The 16,114-nt window shown below is 45.5% G+C and overlaps 1 protein-coding gene across 2 annotated transcripts in view; it reads left to right on the top strand.

Annotated features, from left to right (window-relative positions):
- PUS1 (pseudouridine synthase 1) overlaps positions 1–15,832 on the top strand; it is a 95,321-nt gene extending 79,489 nt beyond the window's left edge. For both annotated transcript variants that reach the window (XM_069620068.1, XM_069620069.1), the window contains exons 4-6: positions 2,020–2,122; positions 8,212–8,903; positions 15,167–15,832. In XM_069620068.1, the coding sequence (XP_069476169.1) occupies positions 2,020–2,122; positions 8,212–8,903; positions 15,167–15,214 (843 nt within the window). In that variant the 3' untranslated portion in view covers positions 15,215–15,832. The remainder of the gene's footprint in view (positions 1–2,019; positions 2,123–8,211; positions 8,904–15,166) is intronic.
- Positions 15,833–16,114: the final 282 nt, after the last annotated feature.

Raw genomic sequence — 16,114 nt, 5'->3', positions numbered from 1 at the left:
GGGGGGCAAGTGCGACCAGGGCAGCATGGTTCTGAGTAAGTGCAACCATGACAGCGTGGCTCTGGGTAAGTGCAAGGGGTAGGGGGCCTGTAGGGGTTACAGTAACCACCCCTAACTGCGCGGTACGACAGGAATCACTGCAAAGGAAGACTGGTCGTGGAGGAACCTGGTATCCAGTGAGACTCTTTGAGGGAACCAAGCAACCGGTCGGCGCAGCAGACAGGTAAGTTAGCGAGGGAGCGAAAGAGAGAAGGCAGAAGAGAAAAGGAGGGTCTTGAGCTGCTACCCGGAACTTCAGGTGGTCCGGCTCAAGTCTGAGAGGGGCAGGGAGGCTGTTCCAGAGAGGCACCTGCAGAAGAGAGAAATCTGCCACCCCCCCCCCCCACTGTCTGCTTGCATTAACGTCTGCCCCTCAGAGAGTTGGAAGTAGCTCAGCAAATGGCTCTAGAAGGAAGGTAGTTCACAAGAGTGTTGGATGTAGTGCATGCCCTGGCCGGTCTGCCCAGACCATGGCTATATGTTGTCTGAAAGACAAAGAAACAACTGTCCTGCATTGTGTTCAGGAGGTATGGAGTGATCCACAGTTGCACTGTTGATATACATAGTGGCACTTAGATAGGGGACAGGAACTGGGGCGCTCCCAGCTGCTTCTCTCCCCCTCTGGGGTAGGAATGTGTGGTAGGTCGAGAGAAGGAGACTGACAATTTTTTGGCTTTTCCACAATGTATTGCTTTATTTAAATAAGTAAAGGCCGCCCTGTCCCTATTCTAAGGGTTTGCCCTATCTAGCACTAAACTAACTAGGGTGCTCAACGTCAATAGTGTAGTCCAAAGCAATAGTCCGAGCTCTGTCCCAAAACTAATCTACGCTGACCCTACCACTAAGCAAAACAACAAAAAGAGGACCAAGGGAATGGACTCCTTTCTCCTGGACAAGCTTTCTAAGCTTCAGTAAGCCAATCTTAAAGTTCTTTGTGATTTATATAATCAGTTCTTGTAGTTCTTCTGTGGGCTCTTCCACGTCTGGCTTATCCCCTTTTCTTCCTGGACAAAAGTCACTTTGTTTACCATATGCATGTTTTGACCCTTATTCTTAATGACAACTTGCAGTGTCTTTGTTACTTTCTTATTCAGATGGTTCTTTCTCCATTCACTTCCCTTGATTCTTGTCGGTTCACTGGGTCAAATAGATTGGGTCCCTAAGGGCCCTTCACTTGTCTTGACTCTAAACCCTCATCCTACGCATCCCAGTGAATGGTTATCTGTATCCCTTTTTATCTTCAATACGGGCTGGCATCATCGGGTCTTCCTGTAGGGTTGGGACCTCTCTTCATGTTCTCTGTACACTAGGCCTTCTTCCCTTTTTAACTTGCTCTTCCTGGGTCCTCACCAGCGTAGATCTGTAGTCCTTTCTTTGTTTTTGTCGAGCACTCTTCATTACTCGCTCGATCTTGTTCTTCCCAGTATGGTTGGATTCCAACCATTTAACAATCTCCATGCCTTCTTCATTCTTCTCCTTATTTTTTACTTCAATTTGGGAGTTGTGATTGATGTTACAATAGCAAACAGTAACTTGTTCAAGATGTTTTTTTGTGATGTCTGGATGGTATAGGGGGCTCATACGAAAGGGGGTTAGAGAGTTCCTTGACTGAATGGGAATCCTTGTCCCCAAGAGGGGAGTCTCTCCCTGTGAGGTCCTGCTTGCCGCCACCCCTGGGAGGGAACATTGCATAGCAGGCTCATCTCCCTAGCCTCACAAGGAAGGGCTTCCCTCTGGGGAGAAGCGACGAGATCCCGCCATTTGTTTCAAATGACTGTCTTCTTTCCGGGTAGGCCTCACACCCCAGGCAGACAGGGGTTCCCATGCCCTCCTGTCAAGGTCCGGTTACTGACATTGTCACACTTGTAAGCTTAAGTAGTAGTAGTAGGTGCCTATTAAATGGGCTCAAATAGGCTGTGCTGACTATTGAATTAACTGTGAATTAACTAGCAGTGAATTAACTGTCTCTGTTCTTCGCAGGGTGTCTCAGCAGCTGGGCAGATTGTGTCGCTAAAGGTCTGGCTCATTGATGACCTTGTCGAGAAGATAAATACTCACCTCCCATCTAGTATCCGCATTCTGGGTAAGTAATGTTGGGGCCTGTGGACACATGCTCTGGTGGTGGGGCCCTTCCTTCCTTCATTGCAATAAAGCTTTTTATCCAGTTCCCACGTTTTGCACGTGGTCTGAGTAGAGCCGAGGATTGCAACAATGGGCGATTGACCTCAAATGACACAAAATGTTACAATGTGGGCCTCATCACGAGTTGGGAGGTAGCCCTTAAATGCGGCGGTAATGGGGTTACCGCTGCATTTACCGCTCCGCCCAGTCTAGAGTCTGGTGTGCTTACCCCCAGTTCAGCGCTGGGGCTAAACACAGCGTAAAAATTGCCATTTTCAGCACAATTACTGCCGGCGGTGTTACCGCACAGTAATTGCGCTGAAAATTCCCCATTGGGTCCAATGGACTCAATGGGGAATGGGGAGTAATGTTTAGCGCCCAACCCGTGATCCACCAGACGGGTGGGCGTTAACGCAAATGCAGTTGGGCAGTATCCCAGTCGGGATACTGCCCAACTCGTGATGAGGCTCTGTATGTGGGCGGCACCCAAAATTCCAGTTCCCGCTTGAAGACAAATCCCAATCTGATCTCGAACTCCACCCTGGTCCTGTGCACGTGGTTCCTTTTGCCTGGTCCTTCCTTGGGAACTTCTGGAAGTGATGTTTGGTTATGATCTTGAAGCACTGCCACCTGCAGTTTTTCCCAAGTGTTTGGTGCATGACTCGAACGACATAGGAAAGAAAATTATTTTGTTCTGCCTATGCATGCATACATACAGGGTTTAAAAGAGGTGGCTTGTTCTCTCCTTCGATTTCCGACTGCCCCCCCTCCACCCTCCTTTTGCTTAATTGCTTGTTTATTTTACATGTGCATTTGCCTTCTGTGCTGGAACTCATTCCGCTCACTGATTGGTTGTGAGAACCAGCATTAGATGTGCCCTATGCTGATTCTACTTACCCAGTACCCAGTGAGCAGGTTCCAGTTTATGAAAACGCCAGGTCACGTGTCCTTTTATATCGGATTTCACAGGAGATGAGGTAGTCCGATTACCAGTGAAACAAAGATCGATTGAGGTAGAGTATGTGCCTGTGTGTTAGGAGCTGTCTTAAGGCCTCTCTCCTGGTTTTTCCAGTTTTGTCTGACTGCAGAAAGCTAACTGGCTGTCTACATGTCCCTTATATTGTGAGTACTGTTAGGCACTAAGAACGGGGTTCGACCTCTATATATGGACTATTTTTGGAGACCTGTCCCACTTGATACGATGTCCTGCAAGTAATGTTAGACGTGTGATATTTTAAATAGAGGCTCATTGTAAAACTGTGGGGATTCATTGAAAGGATTGCTTGATGTGTGCAGGGGTCCAAGATTGCGAAACACCTGCACCCCACACCTTTCCTTGGAGGGGGAAGGTGCATAGAGGCCAGTCATTTATTTATTTATTTGCATTTTTAAAGCGCAGCAGCTGCCTTTGGGCATTGTGGAGCTGTTACAAGAAAGTGTACTTGACATGGTGAAAATAACAAGAGCAGAGATGGAGACTTGGTTACAGGCATGGCTATAGTTCTGGGGTGATATGGGAACCGTGAGCATGGTACAGTTGTAATTTACAGACATTGTTGCATGCAGTAGAATTATAAGTGGGATTCACTTAAATATGGTGGTTTTCAGAGCTTTTCTGAAAGCTATGAGGGATGTTTCAGCTCTTAGTTTAGGCGATAAGGAGTTCCAAGCTTTTGGCGGTAGGACTTCGAAACTCGAGCCGCCAGTTTTGACTCTAGTGAAGTTGGGGATTGCAAGTTGGTTAGCATACAGGTCCCTTTTGGGTCTGAGTGACTGGACTGGTTGTATCCGTTCATTGAGGTAGCTAGGGGCAGATTGGAATATGCATCTATGTGTAAAGGTGAGAGTCTTGAACTGGATGCGCTCTTTAACTGGGAGCCAATGAGCATTTTGTCTTGCTAGGGAGATGTGTTCCCTCTTTGGAATATTGAGGGCTGCTCTCAAAGCGTTGTTCTGTGCAATCTGGAGTCTATTAATGTTTTTGGCAGAGGTGTACATAGTAGGAGGATGTTGCAATAATCCAGTTTCACGCCTATGGTGGCCCTGGCGATGTTGAGGCGGTTTGTAGTGGACAAGTGAGGCTTTACTGCATTGATTATCTTGGTTGTAAGAGCTGCTGAGGAGGAGATGTAACTGACATGTCTGTCCATGGACAGGGTAGAATCTAGCTATACTCCCAGTGTTTTTACAGCAGGGGAAACGGAGATTACCGAGTTCTCAATTAGGAAGGTACTGTATTTGCTGTCTAACTTGCGGAGGGTTTCTTTAGGGCCCACCAGTAGGATCTCTGTCTTGTCTGCATTGAGACAGAGGCCATTGGCTGCCATCCATGCCTGGATAATGGCATAAGTGTTTTGTAGGGTTTTTAGGTCTTGCTCGTAGTCACCAGTTAGTGGGAGAAGGATTTGAGTATCGTCGGCATAATTGGTGAACGTTATGCCGAATTCTTCTAAGTCATTGAATAGTGGGAGTGTGAATAGGTTGTATAGTGTAGGGGAGGTGCAGGACCCTTGTGGTACTCCACAATTGATAGGGGAGGGAGTGGCTGACGCTTGGTCTGAGTGGACCCTCATAGCTCCGCCCTCCAAGAAGGATGAGATCCATGCTGTGGCTTCATCCGAGAAGTGAGCTGTGTTGGTGAGATGTGTCTTTAGTGTTTTGTGGTCGGCCTAAGTCGAACGCAGCCGACAGGTCAAGGAGTAGGAGGATGGCACATTTGCCTTTATCCATATTTTTTAGGAGTTGGTTCTTTAGGTCGAGTAGTGCTGACTCTGTGCCATGGCGTGGACGAAAACCAGACTGTCTCTTGCCTAGGATGTTGTGAGATTCAAGGAAGGCTTCTATCTGTAGATAGGCGACCTTATCCAGGATTTTCAGCAGGAGTGGCACTGTTGTAATGGGTCTGTAGTTGTGGGTGAGTCTGGGTCTAGCGTGTTTTTTTTTTTTAGTAGTGGGCGAACCCAGGCTTCCTTGAGGGAGGAAGGTACTGAGCCAGTGGCGAATGAGGCATTAATAAAGGTACAATGAAGTGGGCTAGGGGTTCAGCGCAGCCTTTGATTACGTTTGCTGGACAGATGTCCCCCTTGCAGAGTGAGGGTTTTATTTGTTTCATGATGCGTAGGACCTCGGGGGCGGTTACGTTTCTAAAGGTGAATGGCGGTGGAGGATTGTTATGTTTATGTTGGGAAGGGTGCTTAGGGCTGGGGGCAATCCGCGTTTTGTGAGGAGACTTGGGTAGATTGTCATGGTTGGCTTTGATTTTCTTTTTGGAGTAGGTCTATTTTGTCAAGCATAGCCTTCTGAATGTCATTACACCAATTCTCGTCTGTGACCGTTTGATGTTTGGATGCGGGCGGTATGACTAGTTCGTTGAAGATAGCAAATAATTCTTTTGAGTGTGATTGGGCATTGTCGATTCTAGTGTTGTATGCGTCAGCTTTGGCTATGACGTCTTTGTATTGTTTGACAATATTTAGGTATGAGTCACGTAGAGGGGCGGAGGGGTGGGATTGACATTTTTTGAGTGCTTGTCTTTTGAGTGTTTTTAGATCACATAGATCTTGGTTGAACCATGAGTTGGCGTGAGTTTTTTTTGCTTTTTTTTTGTCTCTAATGGGGCAATTGTGTCAACGATCTCTTTAATAGTGGTGTCGTAAAGTTCGACTAGTTCTTCGGGGTTGTTGGAGGTGGGTGATGCTAATGCTGAGACTTCTGGGAGTGGACACATCCTCTCTTTGGCGAGTAGCTTTTTTGATCTGGCTAGGGCAGCTGGCATAGGGAGGTTTTGACTAATAGCTGTCTTTGTTGGGATGTAGAAGTGGATGAGGTGGTGGTCGGTCCATGGTTGCGGCGTGTTTGAGCTGATGTCTACCCTGCAGTTGTGGTCGACTAGCCAGTCTAGTATGCAGCCTTTGGTGTGAGTGGCAGAGTCAACTCTCTGGATGAATTGTAGGTCTAGAAGGGCTTTAGCGAGGGTTTTGCTGTGTTTGTCTTTTGTGTCATTGAACCCGAAGTTCAGGTCTCCTAGGGAGTATTTCTAGGGGACATTTGAAGGTACCAAGACGAAGACCACTGCAGCATCTGTTGTTTTTTTGAAGGTGGGCAGCCTACCTCCTGGCTTGGGCTGTCCAAGGTGGTTTAGTAGAGGGGAGAACAAAGTCTCTTCATTGCAACATTGTGCTAAGCTTGTATTTTTGGTTTACTGCCTTGAGACACTCTACGCGGCTCCTTGTCTGAGATCTTTCCTTTTGAGCAGTGTGGTTGCTGGAAAGGTCAGTTGAAGGGCTCTTCTGCCTACCTGCTTTCTCTTTCCCGCACATATATGTTCATGACCTGTGCAGAACAAGTACATTTGACATTAACTCTATGGAAACCACATGTTCTTAAAGCATTTCCACATGGTTTCCATCAAGTTTGTGATATCTAGATTTAGTTTTTTCCTTTTCCACTTGGAATGTCTAGGTTTTTTCCTATTGTTTTGTTCTGTAAAATTGTGTTTGCTTGATGGAGCCACGCACCTCTTTTGTGCTGGATCCCTTCACCGAACTTTGTTGGTGAACATGGCATAGTGCTCGCTGAACCTCAGGCACCCTCCCGCTTACTACAGGCTGATTCTTATCTTCACATATTTCCCGTGTATACAGATCAGAAACATCAGAAGATGCAGTTTTCACTAGAAAAGTTAATGAATAATTGATTTCCAACAGCCCTGGCCACACGCAGCTATGTAGGAGGGAGGGAGGGAGGGAGGGAGGTAGGGAGGGAGAGAGAGGATATGATATAGGATTGCTGTACTATGATTTGAATATGTTCACACAGGATCACTGCAATCAGCTCAGATGTATTTCACTCTAATAAGCATTTTTAATATGTCGTGGTAGAGCAGCCATTGTGCACAATGATGAACAGAACAATACACTAACCAAGGGTGACCATGTCGCCCTATGACCTCTTCAGTGTTCTGTAGGAGAATAGGGGGATGGAATGAAGGGTAAAAGTAGCTAAGATGGAGGTAGTGGTATTGGACGGTGGGTGATGGGATCTGGTGAGGCAATCGGAGTGTGATTCTGAGAAGACACTCGGACAGGCAGGTGCAGAGTAGAAGGGTGATTGGGGCCGAGAGGCCCCGGAAAGTGTGCCCCCTTCTTTTCTTATAGTGTCTTCAGAAGGACCTTTCCAAATCATGTGCTTGCTCCTTTCCTGAGTCGCTCTCTATGCGTGCCTGCTCCTTTCCTGAGTCGCTCTCTATGCGTGCCTGCTCCTTTCCTGAGTCGCTCTCTATGCGTGCCTGCTCCTTTCCTGAGTCGCTCTCTATGCGTGCCTGCTCCTTTCCTGAGTCGCTCTCTATGCGTGCCTGCTCCTTTCCTGAGTCGCTCTCTATGCGTGCCTGCTCCTTTCCTGAGTCGCTCTCTATGCGTGCCTGCTCTTTTCCTGAGTCGCTCTCTATGCGTGCCTGCTCTTTTCCTGAGTCGCTCTCTATGCGTGCCTGCTCTTTTCCTGAGTCGCTCTCTATGCGTGCCTGCTCCTTTCCTGAGTCGCTCTCTATGCGAGCCTGCCTTAGCATTTGCCAGCGACCCACTCTCAATTCTCTGGGTTCCCACACATCTCTGAGGACAATAACAGAAATTAAGTAAGGCAAACAAAGCAATACGTTATAACAATATATTTTGTGTACCTGATAATTTAAGGTTACCCTGTGGTGAGTTCAGGTTATTTTGCTGTTTCTGTTCAGTGTATTCAGGATAATGGAGAAAAAGACTGATCTCGTTTTGCCTCCCATGCCGTGGTTTGGAAAGATTCTTTAGCTGTGAATTAAACCAGAAGTGCCTCATTTGCCCATCCACCATTCAAGGAGGCTTTTGAGATTTTAACAGTTGGAGACTTTGCTAGAAGGCTTAAGATGCATCATTGCAAGTAGTCAGAGGAACGTAATTCATGTAGTTTCCTCTGAATAGTTGAAATGTCAGCACAGCTGTGACAGTTGTCCAACAGAGGCAACGGGTACTCGTTATGTGCCATAACACCAGTTCATGTCTGTTTTCTCTTTGCCAGGACTAAAACGTGTCACCGGTGGGTTCAACTCCAAGAACAACTGTGATGCAAGGACCTACTTCTACATGATGCCAACGTTTGCCTTTGCCCACAAGGACCAAGAGCTGCAGGATGAGTCCTACCGAATGAGCCCAGAGACTCTTGAGCAGGTTAACCAGCTTCTGGCCTCCTACAAAGGCACCCACAACTTCCACAATTTCACATCTCAAAAGGCAGCCCGAGACCCCAGCGCTAAGCGCTACATCATGGACATGTTCTGTGAGGAGCCCTTCGTGCGAGAGGGCTCTGAGTTTGCGGTGATCAAGGTGAAGGGGCAGAGCTTCATGCTGCATCAGATCCGTAAGATGATCGGGCTGATGGTTGCTGTGGTGAAGGGCTATGCCTCGCCGGACATACTAGAGCGCAGCTGGGGGATTGAGAAGGTGGATATCCCCAAGGCGCCGGGCCTCGGGCTGGTCCTGGAGCAGGTGCACTTTGAGAGGTACAACCAGCGCTTTGGAAATGACGGAATGCATGAAGCCCTTGAGTGGGCTGTGGAAGAGCGGAAGATCGCAGATTTCAAGGAGGACTATATTTACCCCACCATAATACAGACTGAGCGAGAAGAAAAATCGATGTCTAGCTGGCTCAGCACTCTCCCAATCCATGACTTCAACGCCACTGTTTCTGGGGTGCAGTCCAATGACTCCAAGGTAAACTAAGTCCACTTTTTAAAAGCAAGCATTTGCTACACAGGAATGCTTCTGGAATCTGTGTGGGATTGAGCATGGATTGCCTTTTTTGCCTCCCGGTGGCGTTGTTGGGCTGCAGCCTCCACCCCACTTTGCCACTTTGTCTTTACTCATCTTTTTCTAGAACTAGAAAACGACACTTGTATGTTTCGTTATTTCTTTACTAATCTTTGCTCTTTCATTTTCTGGACTCCTTTTTGTCAGTTTAGCCCTTCTGTAACTTTCTTTAACTTCACTTGTTATGTTTTTCCTTTTCTTTCTCAACTTTGGTCTAGCCTTTTTTTAACAGGTTACACTATTTCTATTTCCATTTGGTCACGCAATTCTTTTTTTTACTTAGGTGCATCACCCGAAGAAGAATTTATTTAGCAGCAGCAATTAACTAATATTAAAATGCATTCCAATCAAACAACAAACCTGAGAAAAACATGATGAAACATAATAACTATCTCTCAAAAAGACCTCCCCTTCTCTTAAAAGCAGCTTTAGCAAACCTAATGAATGCAATGCCTACTGTGCGCTTTGACGCCTGCAGGCTTAGGCGCGTTCCAAAAACCAAATAGAAATTTCGTTCTAATTCATAAAAAGGCTGGTTGCATCCATACAAGCCCTAACTTAATTTTTGATGAAATGAGTCCTAAGACGTATCCTTCTTAAATAAAAGAAAATGTAAAGTGTAGAGGATCTGTATCAAGGCAAACCCACAGGAAAACTTCTTATTACCCCCTAACTATTTCAAGCATGCCTTGAGCGGCAAAATATTTAATCCAATCATTAAAAAGGATCCTTCTACGCTTGGGCGATATAATTATGCCTATAACATTGCTGCCAACTAGAGCCTGGAGCAATGGTACGTCAAATTTAATTAAGTAAGATTGCTAACTCAATTCACTGTGGCACCATAGTCCAAATGTGTGGCCCTAGCAATGAGTACGGACTTACACTGACTATTCAACATCTTATTTAAGTCAGAGATGCGGGCAAAGTACCATTTTTTAACAGAGCACTCCTGCTTTTATACCAGAAATCATATATGCTGGTGAAGAAACTATCTCTGCAACTGCCTTTTTAGTGTGGGCTATAAGGTGGTGCTTTAGCGCCACCTATAATTAATCTTTTATAATGCGCTTAATCACGGGACCAAGATTCAAAAGTTGTGTTGCTCTGTGTTGTCTTGCTTCCAAGACAAACTCGTTGCCCCTGAACTATCCTTCCGGCCCTATAAACCGAAACTATTGCATTACAGTACAGATGGGGAGAAATGACATATGAGGAGGGACACAAACCTTGTAGGTTTTGTTTGGTTATTTACCCACCCATTGACTGGCCATGGCCTTGCTGATCCCTATGGCTATTCCCACCCAGTTCCTGCCCCTACCTGCCCTAAACTGCCTCATGGGAAATCGTTGAGGTCACATTTAATCAAGCCTAACCATCAAGCTTAGCGCTCCCAAGTGCCTGCCAGTGTTTTTCAGAGCAGTCTTCTGAGAGTTAATTACTTAATCTGAGTTGTAAACACGTTACTGGTGAAATACAAATGTTTTAACCAGGTCTGCCTTCAGTCATTCTATTTATTAGCAGCATGCATGTCCTTCACGGAAGTCCTGTTAAAAACGAGCATTGGTAAAGCCGACAGTTTTGGCTTGTGTGTGTATTAAGCATTTGCCAGGTACTACTATTAGGTGCCCAGGTACTTTCAGCATTTTGCACCTGCTACCATTAATACCACTACAGTAGCACCGGGCAAGTGCCTTTCCAATGCATACAGAAAAGCCCAAATGTTTGGCATTGCCAATGCTCGTTTAATATTGGTGTTCTCATCAAGGGCTAATTGCACTTCCAGAAACAATTTTAAAAACATGCACTCCGCTTGAGCCACTAAACCGCGCCCACTCCCCCAGTTATAACCTCAGTGTGTCACCAGGCGCACTAGGGCAAAGGCCCGTCACTTTCCTTAGGAAATGATTTTGAATAAGCTCCAGGCAGAACGTTACCATGGCCCCGAATTTCACTACCATAAAGAAGTGACAAATGCACTTTCGCCTCCAGCACTTTTTGAACACATATCCATTCTTTTCCCAACATATCTAAAATAAAATCTAAACCGACCTCTAAAACTTAGTGCAGCTCTCTTTGCCACCATCTTTACTAGTATGAGCCAGCTGTTGCTCTCAGCAAGGAATAGACCTAGATAGTTATATGAATCCAGCAACTCTATTTCAACCTTATCGAGGAACCATGAACTTTTCAGGACGCTTTTACCAAAGACCATGATTAATGTCTATGAAAGATTCAGCTCCAAGCCCTGATCATCAGAATATGTGTGTGCATAAAGTAAGCTTTGTCGTGGGCCCCAGGCATGAGATCAAATCAGTGCCTTATCATCTATGTGCTATAGCTAGCGCCCTACAGGGCTGGTGGATTAGCTCTAAATTAGGATTGATGAGAGTTCAAATCAGCAAGGAAAAGAATGAAATATATTGGGGCTAATGGATAACCTTGCCTCACTCCTTTATTAGTTTGCAAATCCTGCAAATAATAACGTACTGTAGCCGAAGTTTCTGCAGATATTAATTGAATACGCTGTAGCAAACCCAAAGGAACTCCCAGCCTATACATTATGTCCCACACGACACACCGATCTAGTGAGCTGCAGGCTTTAGCCAGGCCCAGGAAGGCCACAAACACTTTAACTTATTTCTGAATATTACTGTTACGATAAAACGCTGGTCGATTGTGCTGAAGCCCACCCTGAACCCAGCTTGCGTATCTGGCAAGATGTTATTAGCGGTCGCCCATTCTGCCAGACCTAAGAATAAGCATCATGAGAACATTTGACATTATGCGTCTAGGCGTGAGCTTGGCCAATTCCCCATTTTGAGCTCCATGTACAATCTCCACTTGAATCTCTATATTCTTCCTAAAACTATACTGCATCACTCTGCGTTTTAATTTTTGCCCTCTTTAATTGATTTCAGTGTAGAAATAACTTCCTTCTCGGTCCCCTCTTTCGATACCACCATAGAGAGGCTTTTCATGCTTGGGCCCGGATTCCCCTCGGATCCCCAATCATGTCCAAATACATTGTAGTATCGATAGGCTGCAGACATAGTCTCCAAGCTGCATATGCTGGCGCAGAACCTCTCGCCTCCGCAATATCTCAACATTGAGTCCAAATGGGGAAAAGACCTGGGGGTAACGTTGGATGAGGACACTTGGAAAAGGTCATGTACTCGAAAAGTTCTCTTAAATACCAGTTATAAATAGATTCAGTTCAAGGTCTTGCAGCAGGCCTACATAATGCCAGCTCGACAGGCTAAATTCCACCCAGCTGCTAGTGCAACATGCCCAACGTGTGATAGTGTATAACGCTGGTTTTCCTCACTTGATGTGATCCTTAACGTTAATCTAAGATTTTTGGTTTGACCCTCTCACCGTGCATTTCAAGATATTGGAGTTATCCACAGTCGTCTTTACCAATCATGCCATGGGCGGACAGGTTCCATGTGATAATTTCCCTGCAAAAATGTTGCCTGGGACATTATCACATTTCACATACAGGGACACCCCTGCAGCCCCAAAACCTTTTTTCTTTCAAGGGTAGCGGGAGGCATCCCCGCAACCCCGTTCCCCTTGACCTCATATATATGGTCACCATATATAATGGCGCCACAACCTTTTCCCAGTGACATGTATTATCATTATTATTATTATTATTATTTTTGGATTTGTAGAGCACACTACAGCCCACAGGCATCGAGGCACTATTACAGAAGAAAGTAGGTAGACTTGTTCCGGGGTTACAACGAATGCAGCCCAACAGTAAAGTTACTTCGTTCATGTTACTTGGTACAAATGCATAGTTACAATTACAGGCAGTTGTTAAGATTATTACAGATAAAGGTGGTTGGGAAAATGGCATCGGACTGTCAATTACATACAGAAAGCAGTAGTTTGAGGCAAATAGCAGTTCTAGGTGGTTGAAGGGAATTAAGACACTTTCATGAGGGCTATCATATTCTATAGGGAAAACAACAGCACACTGAGCAGAAAACAAGGATGCAAGGGGGGAATGAGCAGGTGCAGCATCATACAAATGACCTAGTCTTAATTGCTTTGCGAAAGGCTATGTCAGAGTTAATTATCCTGATATGAGAAGGGATGGCGATCTAGTACGTTGCGACAGTGGTCGGAAAACTGGTACCGCCAGCCCGAGCTATGCGGGTCTTGGGCACGGAGATCCTGTTAGAATATGCCATTCTAGTTGGCCTAGCTGGGGTTGGTTTGCTAATCCTTTGGACCAGGTAGGGGGGTGCCAAGTCATGGACACATTTATGCATCAGGGCGAGGGTTTTAAAAACAATCCTTTCTTTAACGGGAAGCCAGTTGACCTGCCTCCTGACCTCAGAGATGTGGTCCCTTTTTGAAATGCGTGTGGCAGCCCTAAAGGCGTTATTTTGGAATAGTTGTAGTTTAGCAATATTCTTGCAGGACGTCCCTACAAAGAGGGCATTACAGTAGTCCAGTCTTGACCCAATTATTGCCCTAGCAATGGTGAGGCAATTCTGTTGGGATAAGAAAGGTCTGGCTGCATTGAGCAATTTGGAATGGTAGGCTCAGGAGGAGGCAATAGCATTAACCTGCCTATTCATAGTCCGGTTAGAGTCCAAGTAGACACCCAGGGTCTTGACTGACTGGGACACAGTGATAGGAATGTTATCAACAGTGAAGGAGCTGTATTGCCTGTCCCGTTTACCCAAAGTGGCCGGGGATCCAATTAATAGAAGTTCGGTTTTCTCGCTGTTAAGGCATAACCAGTTTTCTGCCATCCAGGATTGGATCGTTGAGTACATTGACTTGAGCGTGTCCATGTCTGATTTATAATCACCCGAAAGGGGACATAAGCACCTGGGTGTCATCTGCATAGTTTGTGTATGAGATGCCCAGTGCGTCGAGAATGTTGAACAGAGGCCTTGTGAATAGGTTGTAGAGGGTGGGAGCAATTAACAAGCTCTGTGGGACTGCACATTTAATGAGACTTTGATTGGCACATGACACGTCAGAGAAGACCTTCATGGCCCTTTCCTGTAGAAACAATGTTATCCAAGCACAGGCCCTCGGGTAGAAATTTGCTGCAGTGGAGAGGTGATGACAGAGGGTCTTTTGATCCACCAGGTCAAAGGCTGTGGATAAATCAAGGAGCAGAAGGAGCGCAGGTTTGCCTGCCTCACTGAGGTCGTCCATTTGATTTTTAATGTCTAACAGGGCTGTTTCGGTGCTGTGCTGTGTCCTGAACCCAGTCTGCAAAAGCCATGGTTGTCTTCAAGGATAGTATAAAATGCAGTTGCAGGGATCGAAATTAAGATTGGATAATAGCAGCTTCTGGGTATCCTGCATTAACCAGTGACCAGGAGCTCCCACTGGGGAACCAGGGGCTAACTTCCACATAAGATGCAAACACATCACTGTGTCTCTTATTTATGACCAGATATGTTTTCAATGTTGTGTAGATGTAACTTAATGTTTATAGATTGTTCAAAATGCACAGATTTAAATTCACATAGGTGTGTTTGTTCGGCATCATTTGGCCTGGGGATCCAAATGGCACTTCTGGTAGCTATTGGAGTCAAATTAACCAGGCTTTTCTAGGCCACAAGCAGGAGTTAAATAGCTCCCAGCTCCCCTCAATTTCGAACCGTGCAGTTGTGCAGAAGGGGGTTTAACCCCTTAAGTGTTGAGGACGACTATGCTCTTCCTTTTTACATAGACTTGATTAAAGCGCAGCGGTAAAGAGATATGTCGGTGGTATCAGAGATTTGTGGCATTCACCTTTCTTGTTCCCTCCTTTGTACATTTCTGCCTTCGCCTCCAACCCATTCCTCTCCACTTTTCCCCCATCTGAATTCCCCCTCATCTCTTTCTAACCCTCTTCTTCGTCTCTCCCATGTTTAGTCTCTCAACGACTCATGACCCCTTTCTCTCGAGTCATTCCCCTACGCACACATTTTGCTCCATCCTTCTCCCTCTCTACATCCACCCAGTATTTTCATCAGCTGCCATCGTCAGTCTCCTTTGCGCGCAGAAGTTAATGGTGTTTTACCCCAGGTTGCATTTTGTTGTAAATGACTGTAATTCATGCTTGCTTGGGCACCCATATTGAATTGAGCCCTTCAAACTATGAACATGATTTTGTTTAAGTGACAGTCTGTCCTATTTCCTTCCAGAAGGACAGCGAGCTGGATGGCAGCGATGACGCCGGGGACTCGGACTGAGCGTGTTCACAATAGAGGCTGCTCTCCCAACCCCAATAGCTTCATTCGTTTGAGGTTCCTGGCAAAGCTGATGGACTGTTGCATCAGCCAGGCACAGGAAGGGACCAAGACGAAGAGGGCTCTCCAGACCTAATTGTTGACAGAAGAAAAGCTCTTGCACACCATTTTATGTTTGGCATCACACCTCCAGTAGAGCGTTTATTAAAATGTATATTTATTACGAATTATGCAACAAAGGCGTGTGCCACGGGACAATAGAAGGACAATCTGGCATTCTAGTTGGCCAAAAACCTACTAGCTTCTGAGAAATTCGTATTGTCTGAGCTAAATGGTCATCCTTTTGTAATGTATGTATGGCTTTCAATAATGCCCCAGGGTTAAGGATGTCTTGCTGACTAATTCTCCTTTTTGGATAACTAGAAGGTTGCTAGCCGAGGAAACGCCTATCAATTCATCAGTGGTCCGATGGTGGTGTCCTCTTTTATTTGAAATTTTTTTTATCCTTTAGCAATATCCTTCTGTTATTCATACAAGGATCTGCCTGTGGGGGAAAGAGGGTATTCATATGATTTGCATAAAGGTGATTGCACCACCAAATAAAAAAAGTTTTTGATTATATTGAATCTTCACGTTGTTAATGGTATGAAGATGAATATTTATCACTTAATTTCCTTGTCAGATTTCGAGAAGGTTCAAATATCTTTGTAATTGTCTGTACCTTTGGAACACTCCTTTTTATTATTTGTGTTAAAACATATTTGTTTTATTTAAAAAATTGACCTACTTGATCTCCATTTGGAAGTATTTCCTAGGGGGCTCTAGCAACGAATGCCTTCCTTTGTAACATGTGAGAAGCTTTTCGTTGAGCAGTCGTTGGCAGAAATTGTGCCAGCTGAAGTA

This window comes from Ambystoma mexicanum, chromosome 10 (genome assembly GCF_040938575.1).
Source record: "Ambystoma mexicanum isolate Mex_15411 chromosome 10, UKY_AmexF1_1, whole genome shotgun sequence".
In the NCBI taxonomy this organism is placed as follows: Eukaryota; Metazoa; Chordata; class Amphibia; order Caudata; family Ambystomatidae; genus Ambystoma; species Ambystoma mexicanum.
Note: the sequence above shows the minus strand (reverse complement) of the source record. Positions and strands in the feature narration are given on the sequence as shown.